General features: G+C 52.9%; 1 protein-coding gene across 1 annotated transcript in view; it reads right to left on the bottom strand.

The window, feature by feature from the left end:
- Positions 1-1,065: 1,065 nt before the first annotated feature.
- The window catches only part of TLL2 (tolloid like 2), a 91,931-nt gene continuing 69,994 nt past the window's right edge, over positions 1,066-23,002 (bottom strand). Inside the window, exons 13-21 of the mRNA XM_084903539.1 lie at positions 22,591-22,786; positions 15,574-15,699; positions 14,453-14,613; positions 13,654-13,834; positions 11,047-11,172; positions 8,982-9,109; positions 5,682-5,895; positions 2,973-3,223; positions 1,066-1,273 (exon numbers count right to left, since the gene is read on the bottom strand). Of these exons, the coding sequence (XP_084759665.1) occupies positions 1,139-1,273; positions 2,973-3,223; positions 5,682-5,895; positions 8,982-9,109; positions 11,047-11,172; positions 13,654-13,834; positions 14,453-14,613; positions 15,574-15,699; positions 22,591-22,786 (1,518 nt within the window). The 3' untranslated portion in view covers positions 1,066-1,138. The remainder of the gene's footprint in view (positions 1,274-2,972; positions 3,224-5,681; positions 5,896-8,981; positions 9,110-11,046; positions 11,173-13,653; positions 13,835-14,452; positions 14,614-15,573; positions 15,700-22,590; positions 22,787-23,002) is intronic.

Consider the following 23,002-nt stretch of genomic DNA (forward strand, 5'->3'; position numbering starts at 1 on the left):
CTCTACACTTCTCTAGAACAAGTGCCAAGTGTGGTGAATTCCTATTGCAAGTTGGAGATTGGAGACTGACTAGTCTGAGCCAAATCACCAATGCGCTCTTTAACCTGATCAGTTACAGGAAGCTAGTCACAGGTTGACTTGTTCCACAAAGTGTTGATTCTTACATAACTTATGATTAACCAGTTTTCAACAGTGTTCACCCATGAGGGACCTGAACTGGTCCCTTGTAAGATGTCTTTGCACATCTTTGCAAACACAGTTTGCATTGGTTGTCAAGGAGTCAAGGTCGACCACAGATGGTACCCCCAAAGCTGAAGGAGCAAAGGTTCTGAGCCCATGGAATCCCACGGTGCATAGGCGGAGTCTTCTCAAGGTCAGCGGGCCAAGGAGCATCGACACGAGCCAGGATGTTTTCTTCTCAGCAACCTGGGGACCCTTACACACCAATGTACTGCTGGAATTCACAGCAGGTGCCTTAGTCCGCTGATGCAATGAGGGATGAGGGGGAAACCTAGGGGGCAGGGAGAGCTGATGACACAGAAGGAAGGCTTGAGGTCTCCTAACTTGGTGACCATGATGCTCAGTACTCGAGCTCCCTCTGTGTACTGCTCACTGTGACGCCTGTTTCAGTCCTGATGTCCACATGCTTGAGTTTCCTGGTTAACCTGTCTCTGGTAGAGTCTCTGCCCAAAGCTGTGAGGGACAAACCAGCCTTGGCCAAGCTCTCATCCTCATTGCCCTGTGCAATGGAAGACAGCCGGAGTCTCCAGCACATGGTCAGGTTACTGGCACCTACGGAAGCATGTCCAGAAATGAAGGAATGACCAACCTGAAGGCTGGCCTCTTGCCCCATAGGAGTAAGGGACAAGGAGAATGGGTAATGACAGGCATAGCTTGAATGACTAGTGGCTTCAAACCTTAATATTTGAAAGTCCATAACTGATCATGCTGCAACAGGAATCAAAGGAACATCCCTCTTCCTTGTTGGCCAAACTTCATCAACTACACACCTCCAAGACTAGATTTTGAGGTTTTGTTTGAGAAAAATACTGTACATTGTTTTTTAGGGCAGATTCGCAAGGTGCTATTTTTATTTAAAAAAAACCTTCTCAGTCGCTGTCTTCCAAGAACATGGACGTTATTTCTTCATGTGCAGGGCGTCCTGAAACTTGGTGCTGGTGTACCGGGCCTGGAAGCCTTTCTTGTTGATGGTGTCATCCGTGTGGAAGCGAATCATCAGAGAATCCCCTGCAGAGTAGATTTCTTCCAATGGCTGAGGGAAGGAGAGAGGAAAACAGGGTACTTTAAGCCACACTACTGGGGATGGAGTTTAAAATCAGGACAAGCCAGGACCTTACACAGTCATGGGATGGCGGATGGTGCCATTAGGTATCCCTGGGACCAGAGACTCTGAAGAGCACCAAAACCAGCACCCCTTTTGAAGGAGCTCATTGCAAATTCTGCTCCAGAAGCTCCAAGAATTTGCAATGAGCTCCTTGCTGCTACCTGCCAGATATTAATGGAACCATACTGGACTTTCCACAGAAAAATGATGATGATCTTGATGATAACCAAAGATGGCAATTTGTAATTTCCATAGGCATTTAGTTTTGTTTGGGTAGAGACCTGCTTTTCCAAAGGCAACCCTGGACACAGCTCACATAGAATTTATTCAGTGCACAGACGGGCCAGGCACTGGTCTACGCACTTATCTCACGTAAATGTTACTACACTTTACAAAGCAGGTGCGAGCTCCATCTTATGCTTGAATAAACTGAGACTCAAGTGCACACAGGTAGGCAGTACCCCAACTCCGGTCTTTCTGGTGGTCAAGTGTGTACCATGAATCACCCAGCGCTAGGGGCACCATGCTGATTGGTTTGATTGATCTGATTTGATTTGATTGATCTGATTTGATTACTTTGATTAAAAGAAGATACTAAAATTTTCCAGCTTTAAACATATATTTGGGTAGCCTTACTCCTGAAGCAATTAAGTTTTGACAAGGATCGAACACAAAATTAACAAGGAAGTATGAAAGAAGGAATATACCGGTAGGTTTCTGCTATCTGCCACATACAAGTGAAACCAAACCAGACTTCCCACATACTTCACTGCTCAGGACACCCCAAGGTTTTCCTCTGCCTGTGGACCCACATTTTGAAAGATGTTATCTATGGCGGGCTCTGCAATGGTTACGTCACACATTCATCTTTTCTTTTTGGGAGGTGCAGGAAGATGAAGGGAAATTATCCAAAGACCTATACGTGCCAGGTTGAGGTTCTGCTTAGCCCCAGGAGCACCAGTGACTCCCAAATGATTGGCTATGTGTCCAGCCAATAGCAAAGAAGCTCAAGTGATGAGCCTCAGGGCCGAGGGCTGAGGGCCTGGTGTGGGCATTGCCCCTCATGGTTCAGCCGGAGTGGGGCCGGGACGCCGTTCTGCTGGTCCACACACCTTCACTGAGCACCGGCTATACGGCGGGCTATGTCAGGTGCTGGGGAAGTGGTGAGCAAACGGGCTCTGCCCTGTCCCAGGGCGGTGGCACAGGAAAGAGGTGACCGTGAGAAAAATGATGGCGATCTGGATGATAACCAAAGATGGCGACTTGTAATTTACATAGGCATTTAGTTTTGCTTGGGGAGAGAACTGTAAATATACAAAAATACAATTGAAAATGTAAAAAGCCTAAGGCCAAATAAAAATGGGGGGTTGGGGGTAGGCGCTTTGCAAAAATAGGAAACCGTCTTCCGTGGAAAACGCTCCTCAGTAGCCGACCTCAGTCCAAGGCCTTTAGGACTTGGTCCCCGGCTCCCTCCCAACCTCCTCTCTGACTATCCTCCCCATTTCCCACTGTTTCCCAGAGGAACGGGCCTCCCGGTGGCGATCATAAGTGGGTGTCTGACTCCCCTACTCCCGCTCTTCATCACCGAGCTCTGTGCCCCAGCCAGGCCCGGCGAACGGGGACTCACCCCAGAGCCACAGAAGCGGCCGAGCCTGGGCGCCGTGCTGTCGTAGCCGTCGTAGGCCTCCATGTAGTCGTAGCCGCAGTCCGCCTCCTCCTCCACCTCGAAGGTGCGGAACACCAGCTCCACGCCGTAGCCGTCCTCCGCCACGATCACCCAGTCGCAGCGGGCCTGACTCGGGTAGTTGTTGTCCCCGAACTGGGCGTGGGAATAGAGCTCTTTGGTCTGCACCTCGGCCTTCAGCCTGCCCCCGCACTCTGGAGCGAAGAGAGAACCACGATGCCCCCTCGGCACAGAGAACCCATGTGCCACCCCCACTGCCCACGTCCCCGTCTGGGACTTCTCTCTGCACACACCCTCATTCCAGGCCACTTTTGTCTGCAAAGCCTGTGCGTGCCCTGTGGGAGAGGCCAAACAAGGGGCATCATCCCATTTTACAGAGGAGTAAGCAGAGGCCTGTGACTCTGCGATTCAGGGCTCATTGCGGGATCCAAATTGGGCCTGAGAGCCAAGGACCTATGTCCCCAGGCTGAGCCACCAAAGGCCTCCAGGAGTACCTGGGCATACTGATGAAACAGCTGGCAGCCTGCATCTTGGCCACTTAACTCCCTGGAAGTGCTTCCAGGGGTCTTCAAACTTTTTAAAGTGGGGGCCAGATCACGGTCCCTCAGAGAGCTGGAGGGCCGGACTATATGAACTACTAATTCCTACTGTAACACCTCGGCTGCGTTCACTGCCCAAAAAACCTGGCGGGCCAGATCAGACTCCTCTGCGGGCCGCATGTGGCCCGCGGGCCGTAGTTTGAAGACCCCTGGCCCACCTGCCAAGGGCTCACACCAGCCCAATTGACTTGCTGTAATTTGTAACTTTCGCCAACAGAGGGCACCAAAAGCCCATCAGATCTGCTGGTGAGGTCTGAAACCTGGAAGCTTCAGAACAGACTTGACAGGCTCCTGCATTTCAGAACACTGACCACAGGCACCCATGAGGCCGCTGTGCTTGTCACCAGTGAGCTTACCTCATCCTTTGTATTCTGTAATCTTGGCTTTTGGGGTTTTTACTAAAACTGTAACTCTGGTTGGCCTGGGTCCCATGCTACCTTGTGTCTAGGCCACTGCAGGCCACAAAATATAAATGGATAAATGACAGTGATCGGAGATTAGGAAACACCAGGAACTTTGGAAGCAAACTCCTTGCTGTCTGTCCTCAATGTGTTCCATGCTTCCGAGGGGCCCAGAGCTTCCTGGGGCGTGCCTTCTGCCTCATCCAGGCCCAGCGGGCCCCAGTCCTATCTGACTGCAACTCCCTGGCCCATCTGTGCTCTGGCTTGGAATTCCTTCTAGGTGTGAGCCTTTGGAAAACCTCACATCCCCGAGATGTCGCCGGCAATGAAATGGGCATAGAGCAGGGCAAGGTGACGTCTCTCCCTCCTGCCAGATCCCTCTCCATCCCCGGAGGCTGATCTCCGGGTCCACATGACTGGGCCCCCTGCCCTCTGCCTCCAGGTTGAGTTCAGCCAGGGGAAGGACCAGCGGGTGAGAGGAGCGAGGAGATAGGTCAAGGAATTTAGTCCCAAGCTCCTTCCCTGCCTGGTCAACTAAGGCTGCGTACTTCACCTAAAGTCACTGCTCCTGTCCAGGTACCCTCTGCTTACCCCCCCATTCTGTAGCCAGGCTCCAGAACCTACTCCCTCATCTGGGCTGTTACTACCCTCCGATAGTTCTTAGTCCTGGTCGCTGCACCATCCCCATGGTGTCCCCACACCCTGTCTGCCACTTTGTATATAGTCCCTTATTAAATTCTCCTGAAATAATGGCTCTCTGAGTGTACCCCCATTTCTTGCTGGGACCCTGACCCGCCTCAAGCACCTATGCTCTGTCTGTAGGGACAAGGGAGTGGAGTCATTAGTCCACGGCTTTCGCATTTCCTGCGGGGAAGCTATTGATAGAACCCATTGAGGAGCTGAGAGGGGGCAGATAACGGAGTGTTTTCTAGAAGGCAAGGACAGCTAAGCGCCTGAGGGTGCTGGTTGTCCTTTGGTGTTACCTGATTCATATTTTCTGGCTCTGAAAACGAAGAACGCTGAGGGCTGGGGCTGTGCAAGGGACCAGAGACCCTCACAGGGTCCCCTGACCTCAGACTCTGAGTGGGTCTCGGGCAGCCGCCCCTTAGCCAAAGGGCCACAATCTACCACCAGAGTCAGAGTAACACTGCTTCTCGGGTTCCACCCCCGGCGGAGCCAATCTGCTTACTGACACCCTTCTACGTAACAAAGCAGATGTCAGTTATAAGCATGTATATTCCTCCAAAGGACCAAATAAAGCGTCCACTTAGGTGAGGGATAAACACTGGGGGGCAGAACTATTTTCCCTTTTCCGGGCCGGTCCTTAGACAGGGCTGCTCCCCAGCCCTCAGCCCCGGACTTCTGGGTCGCACAGACCAGCAACATCACAAATCACTTTCTACAAGAGGGGACGGGAGGAAGGAGGGGGCGGAGGAAACGTGGCACCAATACCAAACCATATTGCCCACTTCACACGTCGTCAGTGAAGGACATTAAAAGAAAGCAACCTTCCCCCACTGGTGCCCATGTTGCGTTTTAAACGGGTCATGCTAGCACACACGCAGCCATGTGAAGAGGCAGCCCATCTCCGCCTGCCCCCCGTCCATCTGCCTGCCCCCGGCCATCTCCCGTCCCCGGCGGCGGCCTCGCACCGGTGCTGTGCTCCGCCTGGAAGCCCCTCCTCTGCACGGAGGCGTCCGAGTAGAACCGCAGGAACAGGCTGCTGCCCGAGGCCACCACGGGCTCGGGCGTCTTGCTGCCGCAGAACCGGCCGAGGATGGGCGCCAGGGCGTCGGGGCCGTCATACACCTCCAGGTGGTCGTAGGCACACTCCTGGTGCTGCTCGATCTCAAACTCGCTGAACGTCTGCAGAGGGGAGAGCACAACGTGAGGCGAGGGCCCGGCGCTCGGAGGGGGGGGGGAGAGGACCTGGCCAGCGGCTGCAGAGGGGACAGGGAGCCGTGGCAATCGCGGTGACATCGGTGGAGAGGCCTGGGCCCGGCTCCTCTCTCAGGCGGTGCCGACGTGGCCCTGCCACGGGAACCACTTTGCCAATGAGACGGGGCTGGGCCTGGGACGTCTGTGCTCCTCCCGTCACTTCTCGCAGCTTCTCCAGTGCAGCGGCCACGTGCTCCTGGGCCGGGAGCTGCCTTAGGAGCTTTACAAATATCAATCCTCACGATCCTGTGATGTGTCTCCCGTGTTAGCCCCCATTTTACAGGCAAGGAAACTGAGGCACGGAGCTGTCAGAGGACTTGCCCAAGGTCCCCACCTGCATGACCGTGCCCTTACCCTCCTCACTACACCGTGCAACCCTGCGGCACAGCGAGGCGCATGAGCTTTACACGGGCAACCGCTCCCCGTCGGGATCGACGTCAGCTGAGAGCCCTCATTCTCTCTCTCAATCCCGCTCATGCTGGCAGGGAACAACTGCTATTATGCCCAAGGTGCAGAAGGGGAAACTGAGGCTTAGAGCAGTTAAGAGGTTTGCCTGAGCTTAAACAGCTAGAGGACGGAGCTGGACTTGACTTCAAGCCACACTTCTAACCATCATCAGGCCATTCTGCCTCCCTCCTCCCTGTCTCTCTCTCTCCTCCACCCTCCCCACCCCCGTCCCCCAACATGTGGGATTTTTCAGGCTTTGGGCAGTTGGCCGACTGATGGCTTACCTACGGGACAGGTGAGAGGGGACAGTGTTTAATACAGACTTGGATCGAAAGACAGAGTGGGGAGAGAGGACACTAGTCGGGGAGGGGGAGGTCTCCATTCGCAAGAAAGGGACTGGGGCAGTGGTCGGCAAACTCATTAGTCAACAGAGTCAAATATCAACAGTACGTCGATTGCAATTTCTCTTGGGAGCCAAATTTTTTAAACTTAAACTTCTCTTAATGCCACTTCTTCAAAATAGACTCGCCCAGGTCGTGGTATTTTGTGGGAGGGCCGCACTCAAGGGGCCAAAGAGCCGCATGTGGCTTGCGAGCCGTGGTTTGCCGACCACTGGCCTGGGGAGGCAGAGCAGCGATGGGAGTGGAGAAGGGCCATTACCAGGGAGGGCCTTCATAGGAATGACAAGAACATTTGAAACGGGCAAAGCTCTTCCCGCCTTAGAGAAAGGGGCTGGAGGAGGCTGGAGGACAGTGGGCAGGAGTGGGAGGGGGAGGGGGAGACCGGTGGCACCAGGCTGGGTAATGCACTGGAGGGAGACAGTGAGCCAGAGAGGCGGGCGCTCCCCACAGCCCCTGGCACCCCTGTGGCTGTCCCCATGCAGCGGAACACCAGCTATTCAGAAGCATTCAACTCCTATCCTATGGTCAATAAATCCTGCTTCCTAGAAAACTAGCACACATATGTATTAATACTGTCCTCAGATAAATGTGAGGTCTGGCCTCACTGTGGCCACTGTGATCAGTTGTTTTAGGTCTTTCGTGCCTTCAAGAACAGGAGAAGACATTTACAGACAACTACTTGGACAAGAAGCTCCTGTCCAGTTGTGCAGATTGCGAGTCCCTACCCACAGGGGGCGCCATCCCCCCGCTGTGATCAGCTATTTATGTTGCCATTGGGGACAGTTGCCAGCAGATGGCAGTCTGGGGAAGGATGCCTTCCTCTCTAAGGCGCTCTTTTTAATCCACCCGCACGCAAATGCCAGGCTGTTCTGATCCACCCAGGAGAGCAGCCCCCGGAAGCTTTTCTCCCAGTGAGCACCCTGTGGTCAGGGGCCCTGCCTTCTCCACCCCTCGACTGCCCAGGCCTGGCACAGAGACACCAGCACCCGCGCTCTAGCCCTCCGCCCACCTGTCCTCACTGTTCTCGCCGCCGGCAGCACCCAGCGAACCCCAGGGCCAGGGTCTATTTATTATCGTGTTCTCCTGTTCCCTCCCGTTCTCCCTGTGTTACTGTCCGTAATTCACACATCCACATGCCCTCTGAAGAGCTCACTCCTCCCCGGAGTCCAAACAAACCCAGTTAAAAACGGTTTGTCTCCAGTACAGCAACTTCTCCAGCTGGCAGGACAGGCTGGTTAGGCTCCATTCCTATGGGAATCCCTCGGGGCTGAGAGAGAGAGAGATTTGTAGGAAAGACGCCTTTATCTCTGAAATAACTGGGCGTGGTGTGCAGGCCACAGTCTCGTGCAGGGGTGGGACTTTAAGGAGAGGTTTTGGAGATACGTGTTTTAAATTCAAGAGTGAATGTATTAATTTGTAAACAAATAAAAGTAAAAAAAAATTACCACAGGAAACAAATCTCAAACAGCGCCGTGTGGCATGTTCTACCTCGTCCTGGTGCCCGGTGCACAGTGCTATTCACAGGGCTTGCCTCGCCTGCCCCCTGAGCGAAGGGCTTTGTGTGAATCCTCTATCTTAGGGGTGTCGAACTCAATCAGAGAAGGGGCCAAAATCTAAAATCCAGCCTAAATCGCGGGCCGAATGGTTTACTGAACAGTCATAAACTGACAATGTCATAAACTGACAGCGGAGTGTAGTGATGACAGCGCGGTGCGGGCCACATTGCAAGGCCTGGCGGGCTGGATTTGGCCCGCGGGCCTTGTGTTTGACACATGTGCTCTATCTATATATATTATTGATTTTTTACGGGAGTGGGATAGAGAGCTAGAAACATCGATGAGAGAGAAACATCGACCAGCTGCCTCTTGCACACCTCCCACTGGGGATGCGCCCGCAACCAAGGTACGTGCCCTTGACCGGAATCGAACCCGGGACCCTTTAGTCAGCAGGCCCACGCTCTATCCACTGAGCCAAACCGGTTTTGGCAAATCCTCTTTGCCCTGCACAGCAGCCCCATGAGGTGGCACCCCCGTTTTCCAGATGGTGAACCCGAGGCCCCGGAATGCGGAGTAGCTTCCCCACGTCTCAGAGCGGAGAGGGGGAAGAGCGGAGGCTCCCGCCACGTCCCTCTGTGCCCGGTGTCCGTGAAGGACGACGAGGACTCACCAGCTTCACCCGGTGGCCCGCGGTGGAGGAGATGTTCCAGGAGCACTCCCGCCGGCTGGGGTACTTGTCAGGCCAGTTGGGGCTCGCCAGGGTGCCCTCTGCACTGCTGATCCTGTGCGCACAGCCAGCTGGGGTGGGGGGGAGACAGGCAGAGAGAGACGTACTTCATTCACACGGGGGCGTCGTAGGAGGCATTCTAACAAGCCCTCCTCCCCACCCTCCATCTGTCACATGATCGTTGGGCAGCGTGGGAGCTGGCGTCAGCCTGAATCAACACCAAAATACCTGGCGTAGAGATGTGACGCTTTATTTGGCTTAGCCGCCTTCCTGGTGGTGGCTCAGGAGCCAAGTGATCTTTCTTACAATTCCCAGCATGGTTATGGTAGGAATATGGTAGAGTGCGTGGTTAAGAGCACAGGCCCGGGGTCAGATGGACCCTGACTCCTGCCACCTTCACACTGGGACTTGGGGCACTTACCTAGATCTTGGGGTCCTCATCTGTCAAAGGGGTGCCGCCTCCCTCCCAGGGAGGTTATGGGAAGTGTGTGAGATGCTTGTAAAAGGCTTGGCAAGTGCTAACCAAGATCTTGACCACTCTCTGCACTCCTTGTACTCGTTCAGAGCAGTTTCATTTGGAAGCTACAGCTGTTGCCCCGTTACCTGCTCAGTGAGCCGCATTTTGACCAATAGCTAGTGTTTGTCGCCCTCTGTGGTGGGTGCTGTGCTAAGCATTCCGAACGCACCCTCTCATTTTATCCTCCCCACTTTCCAAGTGAGAAAAGCAAACGTGTAGAGCAGGTGAGCGGCCTGCTGGTAATGGCTGAGTCGGGACTCGAACTGGGCCCTGCCTTGGCTATCACTGACTAGGAAGCAGAGGGAGCTGAGGAGGTCAGATCGTCACCTGAGGGAGCCGGAGGGGGCAGTTAAGAGCAGGTGGCGGGGGGGGGGGGGGGAGTGCAGTGGCTGCAGGAGGCCCCTACTGCTCACCCCTGCCCTGCCTTAGGGGACCCCACAGGAAGGCGGCCACAGCTCAGCTGGCAGGACCTCCGTGGACTTTACATCTTATCCCCGGTGGCCTCCCCAACACCACATGAGGCACGCATTGTTCTGGCCGAGGCCCGCCTCACGGGGGGTTTGACAACAAGTTCCAGAAGGACAGCTCCTTCCAAGCTCTTCCAGCCCAGCCCATGGCTGCCCCTGTCTGTGTCCCAGGGCCAGGCGTGGAGGGCGGCTGCATCCTGCTTCTAAGGACGTCTTAGCTCACCCGTCGTCACAGTCTAGGAAGGGCCCCGCAGACGGTGAGCCCGGCCAGATCTCTCTCTGAAATGTTTACCCGTCGCCCTCGATGTCCTTCGCGGGACCCTGCGGCTGGGGCCGAGGCCTGGAGGCCTGGGTGTTTACCCGAGACGTTCACACTCCCTTGGCAGGGTGGGGCGCGAACACGGGAAGGCCTTTCCCAGAATGACTGGACAGGCAACGCCATCTGGTCCCGAGAACTCCCGGGAGTGAGGGAAGCAGGGAGCAAAGCCGCTAGCTTATTCCCAGTTCTGTTTTACTCCTAGACCTGCACATGGTTAATGATATGACGACATGGATGGTAATGTTTCAAGGGCTTACTGCGCGCCAGACTGTCTGAAATACTTTCTAGGCATTCTCTCATGTAATCCTCAGAAAAACTTTAAGAAGGGGGCGGGCTTAGCCCCCTTCACACAGAAGAGGAAAGTGAGGCTCAGAGAGGTTAAGTCACTTCCCCAAGGTCACACAGCTAGTTCGTAGCAGAGCCAGGATGGAAACCTAGGTAGTCTGAGCCTGGAGCCTGGGGGTGAGGGGGGTATAAAATAATAACTTTGCACTAATACCTCCAGGAGAGCACTGCGGGCCCCACATGCCTCCTGAAGGAGTGAGCTGCCCTGAGAACATCAATCCTCAGCGAGAGGGCAGAGGGCAGGAGAGGGAGGCAGAGGCTCAGCCTCGTGGGGCTCACTCTGACCCCAGCACACACCTGGCAGCCGAGGGTAGGTTTCCCGGGCCCCTCCTCCCGCCCCAGCCCGGGGCCCAGCCTCACCCTCTTTGCAGTCGTGCCCGTTCTCGTGCAGCCGGTAGCCGTTCCTGCACCGGCACAGGTAGCTCCCGAACGTGTTGACGCACTCGTGCTGGCACCAGCCGTTGTCCTTGGCGCACTCGTCCTTGTCTGGGGAGATCAACGGGCTCTCCTGAGGGAGCTGCCGACTGGGGATGGTCGTGCTCAGCTCGGAACCCTGCTGGAAAGGGGCCTCCCTGCTCCATGACGGACACACACATGGCAAGCATGGGGCGGAGCTGGAAAGTGATGTCACACACATAAAACGTAGTCTCCGCCGAAACCAGTTTGGCTCAGTGGATAGAGCGTCAGCCTGTGGACTGAAAGGTCCCGGGTTCGATTCCGGTCAAGGGCATGTACCTGGGTTGTGGGCACATCCCCAGTAGGGGGTGTACAAGAGGCAGCTGGTCAATGTTTCTCTCTCATCAATGTTTCTAGCTCTCTATCCCTCTCCTTTCCTCTCTGTAAAAAATCAATAAAATATATTTTTTTAAAAGTAGCCTCCCTGACTGTCCCGACTCTGCTTATCCCTTTTCTGGGAGGAGGAGGGAGGCAGCATGTGTTAGTGTAACATGTTCCTGGAATGTATGCAATTCCGCATGCTACTAAAGCATTTAAATATATATATATATACATATACATATACATATACATATACATGTGTGTGTGTGTATATATATATATATATATATATATATATATATATATATATTCTCCATCCCTACTCCCCACCGAAACAAGGAGCTCCTTGAAGGATGGGCTAACAGGAACAATAATAAAAATGCCACCCATGTACTGAGTATTTACTAGGCGATGGGCACTCTCCCAAGCCCTTTCCATACGCATCTAAGTCAATTCTCACACACCTTAGGAGGAAGCTGCTTATGCTCCCATTTTACAGATAAGAACACTGAGGCTGAGGATGCTCATGTGCCAAAGGTCACTGAGTTAGCAAGTGGCCTATGTGACTGGAGGCCCGGGGTCATCGTTCCCGATCCCAGGCCACCTCCTGCCTGTGGAGTAGGTAAGTGTGGGGCCAAGTGCCAGCCCTGCTCCACCAGTTCCAGCTGTTTGTGACCTCAGGCACCCTTGGCCTCCATGCTTCAATTGCCTCATCTTTAAAGTGGAGTCAATACTGGTTCCTGACCTCACAGGGCTGTTGAGAGGAGGAAATGAATTAGTTCAAGGAAAGCCCTTAGAACAGTGTGCAGCCTGGAATAAGTTTATTTATTACTAGAGGCCTGGTGCATGAAAACCTGTGCACTTGGGGGGTCCCTCAGCCCAGCCTGCACCCTCTAGCAGTCTGGGACCCCTCAGGGGATGTCCACCTGCCAGCGGAGGCCCGCTCCCCAGGGAATTGGGCCAAAGCTGGCAGCCAGACATCCCTCTGGCAGCCCAGGAGCCCTCGGAGGATGTCCGACTAATGGCTTAAGTGGTCAATTGGACATCCTTAGCACTGCAGAAGCTGCGGGAGAGGCTCCTGCCACCACCACTGAGCTCACAGCTGTGAGCCCGACTTGTGGCTGGGCACAGCTCTCCCTGTGGAGTGCACTGAGCGTCTGCCCCCTGGTGGTCAGTATGAATCATAGTACCGTATTTTCCAGCGTATAATATGACCAGGCGTATAAGACGACCCCCTAATTTTATAGTTAAAACATAGGTTTAGGACTATATTCGCTGTATAAGACTACCCCCTACTTTCGAGGCAACACCAGTTCTTTTTTTAATAGACCGCCTCTCTAACTCAGCCAATCCAAGCAGGCTTTTTATGCATGCAAATTATGCATGTTCTGTACCCGAAGCTACACTGTGTTCTAGATTGGCCAGAGTCAGAGAGGCAGTCTATTAAAAAAAGAACTGGTGTTGCCTCGGAAGTGGGGGGTAGTCTTATACAGTGAATATAGGCCTAAACCTATGTTTTAACTGTAAAATTAGGAGGTCATCTTATATGCCGGAAAATATGGTAACTGGTCGTTCTGCCATTAGGGTAAATTTGCATATTACCCTTTATTATATAGGATTATGTTTAAACTCAATGTTAGGAGGTGTTAGTATTATGGTTCTTCTAGCTCAAGCCAGGGTAGTACACAGCCCTCTCCTGAGCCAGCTTCTCCTGTAATAACAGAGGGCCAACCTCCTTCCTTTGCCCTGCCCCCGTCAGGATAACTGCAGGGGTCAAAGGTCAAGGTGGCATCTCCTCTCTCTACCCTCTGCCCACTGCAGATAATGGGCCACTGAACACTGTATATCTTGTTCCATGAGGGCAGGTAAGAATCCTTGGACAATACTTGAAGAATAGATGAGGATCACCCAACACCAGCTCTAGAACCACAAGCCAGGGGGACCAGGAAGGAGCCTGCCCAGGGGCTGCCGAGAACACCGTCCTGCCCACCGCTTGGTTTCGGGCTTCTGCCCACAGAGCTGGGAGAGTCCGTTTCTTTTGTCCTAAGCCACCCAGTGGATGGCAAACGGTTATGGAACTACCGTGTGGCAGGGGCATCGGGCAGAGAGGGGTGGCCAGGTGCCCCGAGGCGGGGAGCTGGCGAGGCCAGGTGGCCCTCAGCCCCGCGGCCTCCCCTCCAGCCCCCGCACCTGAGAAGAAGTGGGCCCGGAAGCCGCGTTTGGAGACCGTGTTGTCTGACTTGAACTCCACACGCATGTTGTTGCTCTGCGAGGTGATGACCTCGGGCATCTCGGAGCCGCAGAACCTGCCGTGCAGCCTGGCGTCGGGGGACAGGCCGCTGCGCACCTCCACAAAGTCGTACTTACAGACCTGCAAGGAAGCGATGGAGGGAGCTGCCGGGGCCCCCATGTCCGTGCCCTGGACCCCGGCTCTGCGGGATCCCCTCCCTGAGAGCTGCCCCCTGCCAGGGGCCCAGACAGGCTCAGCCAGGTCCAGCAGGAGGGTCCTCTCCACTCCCACTGGGGCCCCGGCAGCCCGAGGGACAGGCCTGGGCACCCCTGACTATACTCTGGCTGTAGGGCTTTGCTTGGACCCCAGCTGGTTTGGCCATCCCATGACCATTGCCCAAAGGAGGGAAAGGGCTGTTGATACCATCCTGGTCCCCAGCTGCACCTCACCCTCTCCACTCCCCTCCGCCAGACACGAACCCCGAGATTCCTTCCCCAGGGGACACGGCTGTCCAGACCACCTCCGCCTCCCTCATCCAAGACCACTTCCTCCACTCTCGTCCTGGTGCTCCTTGGACTTGTGAGTGATGAGAGGGCCCAAGCACTCTGCCTGCAGAGGATGGGCGGCTGACACTGCTGTGCAAGCAGGCCCCCGGAGCTGCACAGCAAGCATGCCCGGGAAGCCGCCTCCCTGCCGGCTGGGCCCCTCCTGAGCCACAGCCCGACACAACCCCCAATCGGTGAGAGCCCAGACACGTACGTCATTGCCTTCCAGTTCAAACACCTCAAACTGGAGGGAGATCTGGTACTGAGCGGGGGCCACCACCTGCCAGACACAGTTTTTGTTGGTCGGGTAGTCCTTGGGCCACCCAGGGCTGGTGATGGTGCCATTCAGCTTGGTGATGAAGCCGCCACAGGCCACTGCACGGGGGAAACAGAAGCACGATTGGTGTGGCGCTAGTTCCAAGCAACTGCGATTTCACCGCAGCAGCGCTAGGCCCTGCTGTTCTTTGATAATAATAATAATAATAATAATAATAATAAAAAGTTAGACAATCTGAACCGATGAATGCAGCGTCCTTTCTTCTAGTCCATTTCAACGGAGGCCTTGGAGGGATAAGTTGAGGACAAGTCTTTATTGCTTTGAGAAAGAAGGGCAATGCCCCTGTGCTGGCCTAGTGGCGTAGTCGGGGACCTCACATGACTTGGACCAAAGGAGAGTTAAAGACGTTTGCACCAGGCCTGTGGTCGGCAAACTGCGGCTCCCGAGCCACGTGCAGCTCTTTGGTCCCTTGAGTGTGGCCCTTCCACAAAATACCACGGCCTGGGCGAGTCTATTTTGAAGAAGTGGCGTTAGAAGCAGTTTAAGTTGAAAAAATGTGGCTCTCCAAAGAAATGTCAATCGTTGTCCTGTTGCTATTGGGCTCTGTTGACTAATGAGTTTGCCGACCGCCGCACCAGGCTATATGCACTGTACCTGGTTCAAGTAAACAAGCAGCCACGCAGGTGGGCAAGGAAGACAGAGCACCAGCCCAGCGGGAAGGGAGTGAACTGAATGCGTTCTAGTTGAGCCACACTCCAGGGCTCATGGACTTCCCTGGCTCTTATTTCCCACCTTAGTCATCATGTGAATCTTACGTGGTCACGGGAGCAAATAAGCGAAGGCTCCAGCCAGTTACAGTTTCTAGGACGGAGCCCATGTAATCTGGGCAGTCCTCACATTCACCACTCGATCCACATGTGTCTCCTTCTGAGAAGGAGATGGGTCCTCCGCCACAGCTGTTCGTGGTACCTCACAGTCAGCCAGCACCCACCCCTGCTCCGCTCCCCTAAGACATGTCCCCCATCCCCTCCCTCCGGCGTGGCAGGTCCAACACCCACCTTCACATGCCTTCTTGTCGGCCGCCAGCTCGTAGCCAGGGTCGCACGCACACCTGTAGCTGCCCAGCGTGTTGACACAGCGCTGCTCACACCCGCCCCGGTCTGGCCAGGAGCACTCGTCCACCTCTGTTGGGGCAAAGGGGACTCCGGTTAAATGATGACAAAGCTGCCTGGTCTGTTCCCCATCACAGCCCACATCCTGGGTCCCCAGCACGTGTCCTCCAAGCACAGGAATGGCTCCTGGGGAGAGATCAGGCCTGAACACTCTCCTTCGTCGAAGGGTTCAGTCAGCTGTCTTCATTCATGATTTCTAAAAAGCCCTCAAAGGTTCTATACCAAAGGCTGAACCTATTTCAATGTCACCAAATCCGCACCCCCACCCCAGTCCCAAATATGGAATTGCCCAGAAACATTAAAGGGTGAGGAAAAGGGATGCTTTTCCAGATGAAGTTGCATAGGTATTCTCTAGGGATAGAACAAGAACCTGCAATTCAGTGTTTTCATAAATGACCTGAAGAGGCGGGCACAGGGAGGTCTCCAACGTCGCAGAAAATGCCGGGCTCTTAGGTGAGCCGTTGCTCAGGAGAATTTGCAGAAAGAGGCCATAGAGACCAAGTCAGCAGGGGAGCCACATGGGATTGAGCACTGACAGTGTCTAAGGATGTGCATGGGGCAATGAAGTGACGTAAGTAGGACGGAGGGGGAAGAACCAGGGGTTCATCACAGAATCTCCCAGACACACCCGGCCCAGGGAACCTCTGAAGACAGGAAAATCCCAGGCTTTGGGCATCTCCAAAAAGTGTGTCTGAAATAAAAGGAAAGATCATTATTTTCTGTCGCCAAGTTGTAGTATCTCTATCCCTGAAAGAAAGCATGCAGGCTGTGGCCTGAGCAGAGAGCCTAGTGAAAGGAAATCTGAACACCGAGAGAGACATCTTAATCATAGTAATGAGCTCCAATCCAGGAAGAAGAAAGGGTTTGGGCAGGGAGGAGAGTATTGGTGGTTTATAACACCATGGGAGGTAGGACTAAAGCAAGCACAGAGTTGTCCACAAAAGGACCGTATTGTTCGTCAGTAGAAGAAATCAGGACATCTTTGAGTTCCTTGGTAAAGACCTGAAAAGGACCTGGGTGCTGCCATTTTACCAGGGATTCTTTTAAGAACATTTCTGATAGATGGCTTTTTCTGACCCGGCTTGAAAACGCCCAGAAACAAGGCTCTTGCTGCTTTTCAAAGTATTTCTTGTCCTTTGCCAATTGAATTGTCAAAATTCAAACTTCCAACCCATTGGTCCTCCAGAAGATGCAAACCCTCCACCATAATGTCTCCCTCCACTCTGCCCTCTTCCACATCAAATAAACCCATTTCCTTCCAGCCTTCCTTGTTTAGGATGCACAGAATACTCACCAACCAGATTGTTCTTCACTGGGGAAAAGACAGTTCACAAATGTCCCATCATTTTGCTTATTGGATAGTAATACAAAGCTACCTCTAAAGTGGGAATTCCGAGACATGGCGACGGGGGTGATGAAAAGAATGAAGTCACCTGGCCGTACCTGACTCAGGTGAGAGTGGACTAGGGCAGGCCTGAGGAGGGGAATGAGAGAAGGCAGGGACAGAAAGAAGGAAAATGTACCAGGGATGGGGCCAGGAAGACTAGATGAGCAGCACCACAGAGTCAAGAAACTGGCTGGTGGGCACAGGGAAAGGGTGGGAAGGAACTGTGGGAAATAGACTAAGAAGAACAGAGGATCAAGGGATGGGGGGTGGGGCAGTGAGGGAGGAGTCTGATGTGAGAAGATGCTCTGATTATGGACAGGACACATGTATGTCATAGGCAAGAAAGGGAGGATCACAGATGACTAAGCCTCTTGGTGCCATCTTAGCCACATGGAGGGAGGCAGGCTGGTGCATGGTTTGGGCCTAAACCAAAGGGAATGTAGTTCCTCCAGACGAGAGAAGAATGGGCTGTTGGATCCAGGAAGGTGGATGACAGGTATACACTTACCCCTGAGCTCTAGCCAGAAAATGCAGTGGGGTGTTTGGCCATTTCCAATCCTTCCCCAGCATGGGTGGAGGCATGGAAGTGTCTGAGGGACCCTGCTTTCCTCTGTATCACCTCCACACTACGGTGAAGCAGCGTCTGCTCCAAGCCCGAGGATTTGTGCTTGCTCTGGGCTGTGGTGGCCAAGGCCGAGTCTACCAGAAAAATCCGGAAGAGCGTGGGGATTGGAGGAGAAGCTGAACCAGGAAATCAGTTTTGCGTATCAGGAGCTCTGGCTTCTTTGTCTTCTCCAAGTGGCATTAGTGAAAGAAGGAACCATTCTGTGGTTAAATAATGAGATGACTCAGGTAGGACCCCAAAGATTGTTTCAAAGAGGGTTAAGGAAAGAGAAGGCAGGGCACATCCTTGAAGTTTTGAAGAAGTACCTCGAAAGATGCCAGTCCCCCTCATCAAACACACATAGTGGTCCATCGGCAATGGGACGGTGGAGTGTGGGGACCGAGGTGGGAATCCATCCTCATATACTTTTGTGGGAAGTGTGTGACCACAATGGCCCTGCCAATCCTCGAATGCTCCTGCCATCTCCTGCAGTAACCAGAAACGTGAGGTGCTCTGCCAGCTGCCCAGCCAGCAGGCTCTGAGAGGGATGCCATCTGGCACCTGGAGAAGGATGCAGAGGCCAGCTGGCACCCTGGTCAGTGTCATTTGCCAGCTGGGCCCTGAGCAGAGCCTCTTGCCAACTGGTACCAAGGCCAGAGCTTCTTAGACTTGTTCCAATTCTTCTGCGCGGCCTTTGTAGTTACTCTTCTAACTCATTTCACCAGAGAAGTCCTGACACACGCACTGGGCACCGGGGATTCGCGGGACATCCTACTTACGGTCTCTTGGGAAACGGCTGGGTAAAGAAGCTGGCTGTGCCCCGCCTCCAGACCTGCGCTGACTGTATGGCAGATACCAGCTCTGTGTGGCTATCACACGTGTGAAATGCAGCTGGTCAAAATTGGGATGTGCTGTGAGTGTAAAGCACACTGGATTTACAACTTAGTATGAAAAAAAAAATTACACACACCATAAAGCATCTCATTAATTTTGTGTATATCGATTATATATTAAAATGATAGTATTTGCCCTAACTGGTTTGGCTCAGTGGATAGAGCATCAGCCTGCAGACTCAAGGGTCCCAGGTTCAATTCCGGTCAAGGGCATGTACCTTGGTTGCGGGGACATACCCAGTGAGGAGTGTGCAGGAAGAAACTGATCGATGTTTCTCTCTCATCGATGTTCTAATTCTCTATCCCTCTCCCTTCCTTTCTGTAAAAAAAAAAAAAAAATCAATGAAATATATATTTTTTTAAATGATAGTATTTTTTGGTATATTGGGTAAAATAAATACATTAAAATTCATTTCACCTGTTTCTGTTTTTGCTTTGGTAAGGTGGCTAGCAAGTTTTAAATTAGACAGATGGCTTGCATTTGTGATTGGCCTTTTGTATCTGTTGACAAGCAGAGCTCTAGACTGCAATCTCCATCTCACTCATCCTCAGGGGAACCCCAAAAGGTAGGTAGCAGGTTACCCAACCCACAGTCTGAGCCTCACCCATGCATTCATTGCCCAGTAAGTATTTACCGAGGCCACCATGGACCAGGCACTGGGAATAGAGTGGAGAACAGAGCAGGGACGATCCGATCTCAGAAAGGAAATCTGGCTGCCGGAGAGTGGATGGCTAGACACGAGGACAGGATTCAAAACCGAACTTCCGATGCTACACTCAGGGCCCTTCCCCTATACTCCCATGGTATCCAGGAGGCAGAAAGGCCACAGAGTGTCCGCATCAAATCACAAACATGAATGAAAAGCTCACGCTCCTTTACTTGCCCGTGGCTTTTGGCCTGTCGTGGGAAGAGAGAGTGCTGTCTGTGGAGTCCTGCGGGTCCAGGGTCTAGTTCTAGCTCTGCCTCCTGAGAACTCGCTTCCTCAGCTTGGAAAGGGGAGGAATGACAATGCCTACCGAGGGCTGTTCTGAAGATCAAGCACACTCGATACATGTCTTTTCTTTGACCTTTAATAGGTTCCAGTGAGGTTTCTACCAGCCCTGGTTCAGGGTCAAGGTCATTCTCCTTGATGTTAAAAAGATGTCAAGCTGGGCCCATGCACTAAGGTGGTGTAGTTGGGCCTCAATGAACACCTTCACGGGCATCTAAAAAGATGTTTGCAAACTGAAATGCCCTTGAAGTAGCTGGATAACCTGCCCCACACCCCCTGGCCTCCTCCCAGGTTCACACTTCTTTGGCGATACTATTGCCCATTTGTTTGCCGTCTTTTTCACCACGTTAAGCTCTTGAGAACAAACACTGTGTCCCTTTTTTTGTCCCCAACCCTAGCACGGCGCCTGACACATTGTTTGATGACTGCTGGATGAATTGAGTGGGGAGGAGGGAGAAGATGGGGCCTTCTAACCAGCAAACGGAGCTGGTTATCATGGTTACTTGAAGCAGGCCAAGGTTCTCAACTCAGTCCTCACACACTCACTTAGCATCACAGAGAGAAACGCTTCTGTTGCCCTGACTGGCACCTCCAGTGGGGCTGCCACACAATAAGCAGGAGGTCAGTTACATTTGAATTGGGACATGCTTCCAAAGAAATTCAGATTTCAGTGGAAATCCTGCTTTGTTCTGTTTTCTCTAAATCTGGCCACCCTCATCTCCAGCTTTGGCCGGTGCTCTCAGAAACGTGCGTCGCTGATTAGCAGCAGAGTCAGGAATGGGCGTGGGGGCAGTGCCCAGGTATCTCCCTGGAAAGAACCCCAATACCCAATGGATAGACCTGGGGATGGAAGTTAGGGGAGAAGAATGACAGGAGCATTAAAATAAGTAGAATCAGAATAAAACCTCATGATCATTCATGACATGTGGCAAACCAAATGAGGCCTCCCCAAACTGCCCACGACCTAGCCCCTGACACCTGTGAACCTGTTACCTTACATGGCAAAAAGGACCTTGCAGGTATGATTGTATGAAAGATCTTGAAATAGAGGATTTTCTTGGATTATCTGGGCGGGACCAATGTAACTACAAGGAGAGTCAGGGTCAGAAAAAGATGCACCTGCGGAAGCAGAGGTCTATGATGAGGTCTGCAGGAGAAAGACCGACCGGCTGTTGCTGGCTCAAAGGCGAAAAGGGATGGGGGACGTGAGCCAAGGAGACTGGGGCCTCCTCCAGAAGCTGGGAAAGGCAAGGAGACCTGACTTTCAGAATAGTGAGAGAATAGATTTGTGTTGCTCTCAGCCACCCAGTTTGTGATCATTTATTACAGCAGCAACAGGAAACTGACCCACGGCGACAGAAAGAAGAAATTGTCACTTTTTCCAGAGAGAAAAAAAAAAAAAACCATCTCAAACTCCTTCCTCAGCAAGAACAATGAATGGGACTAAACATTTTGCCCCCGGTATTCCCTCACGCTGTGCCATTTTCTCCGGACAACAACTCTGCCACAACCTGGTCGTGTCATTTTTACGAATGGAGGGCCTGGGGCTCAGAGAGGTAGTGTCACTTGCTCAAGGCCACCCAGCCTGTGTGGCTGCTGCTAAGTCACATGCTGTCTGGGCAGAATGGGGCCGCGACGGTGAGTGTCCAGGCACCTCAACTAATAATGTCATGTCTTTCTTCGCATTACAATCACTAGCATCTGAAATATACTTACTGTGGCTTAGCTTTTTTGCTTGGGAAAAAATCAGTTTTGTCCCCAATTATTGAAAGCGTTCTGATCATTATGACTCTCTTTCTGCTTGGGCTCAAGACGGAAGAAAGGAACGCTCCCCATGCTGTGTGGCATTTTCAGCTCTCAAAGGGCCTCACAGTATCGCTGTGTTGGGCTCCACAACTGGTTCGGTAAAACAGGCAGGTTCCTGCCCCTGCTTTAGGGAGAGGGACACTGAGGCTTCTGCCTGGTCAGAGTCACATGGCTTAACGTGGGTTCTCCTGACACCCATCTCCTTCTGAAGGACCTGGGAAAAGGGGCTCAGAGGAGGCAGATGGGGAGACTGGGGGTAAGGGAGGACCAGGGTTTCTGAGAGAAGAAAGGAAGAGCAACCTTCTCCTGGTGTGAGTGGCACCACTCATCAGAGGACCACCGCTGCAGACTGGATCTCTCCATTCATTGCTACCGGCGGCGCCCAATCACAACACATTGGGGAGCGTCCAAGATGCCCTTAGAGGGTGTGGTCTGAGTGGCTTCTGGGTCGGAGAGCAGAGAAGGAAGACCTACCCATTCAAGGGAGTCCTGAGAAGCCTGCCCATACCATTCGGGGTCTGATTTCAACAAGACCCCGCAGAGCAGTTGGTTCCTGAGGCAACATAGAGGTTTGTTTCCCGAGCACCACCCCCACCCCCTCACTCTCCATCCTTCCCCACCCCCTTGTAGGCTGGGGCTGATGCTTCAGGAGCGGAAGCCCTGGGTGGCCTCTCTGGCCCACACCAGGTAATGCAACGTAATGTCACACTCGCCGTGCTTGGATTCTTGATCTGCCACTTGACTCTCTGAGTGACCCTGAGCAGCCCCTCTCAACACTGATCAAATGTGATCCAAACCCAACTCAAAGGGTTATTTTGGAAATTAAATAAATCATGTAAATCAGTACCTTACACAGTTCCTGGCACACAGTAGGTGCCCAATTAATGCTAGCAACTACACAAATGCATATTGTTAGCAGGGCTCAGTTTCACAAAGGTTCACTGAGTTGACCTTGTAAACTTATTAAATCGAATTTCCAAGCACAGCAGCAGGACTTTCTGCCACGGAGACCGTGGCTGAGCCTGTTCCTGAGTTAGTCATGAACTCTGTTGGGGACTCTAGCACAGCCCTAACATGGGTCACTGGCTCCTCCCTATAGGGAGCCTTATTTATAAGGTGCTAAGGTTCTGTATGGGTTTTGTGATTCTTAAGCCGGGGGGGGGGGGGGGGGGGGAATACCTCTTTCTGTGACTAAAAATAGAAACAACTGCTAATTCATACCCTTGAAAAAATTGGCTGCAAAGCCCGCTTTATTGATAGAGCCATCGGACACAAACTTCATCCACATCTGGTTGGAGCTTGATTTCACGTCCTCCGGCTTCTCGTAGCCACAGAAGTGGCCAATCAGGGTGCTCTCCTCCGTGGGGCCATCGCGAATCTCCAGGTAGTCGTATGCACAGCTGTCATGCCTTTCGATCTGAATGGAGAAACAGAGGCAACATAGAAGATAGACAATGGCTTGGCCTTAAGGTTACTAATGTAAGAAGGTTCCGGAACCTCAATATCACTCGGAAAAATCTAACCAAGTGGTCAAAGGACCCAAGTGTGCCCCTGGCTTCTCCGAGCCGCCTCCTACTCATGAAAACCAAGGGTGAATCAAGCTGCAAAGAGACTAAGAAATGGTAAACGGGGC

This window comes from Pipistrellus hanaki, assembly GCF_964339955.1.
Source record: "Pipistrellus hanaki genome assembly, chromosome: 14".
NCBI lineage: Eukaryota > Metazoa > Chordata > Mammalia > Chiroptera > Vespertilionidae > Pipistrellus > Pipistrellus hanaki.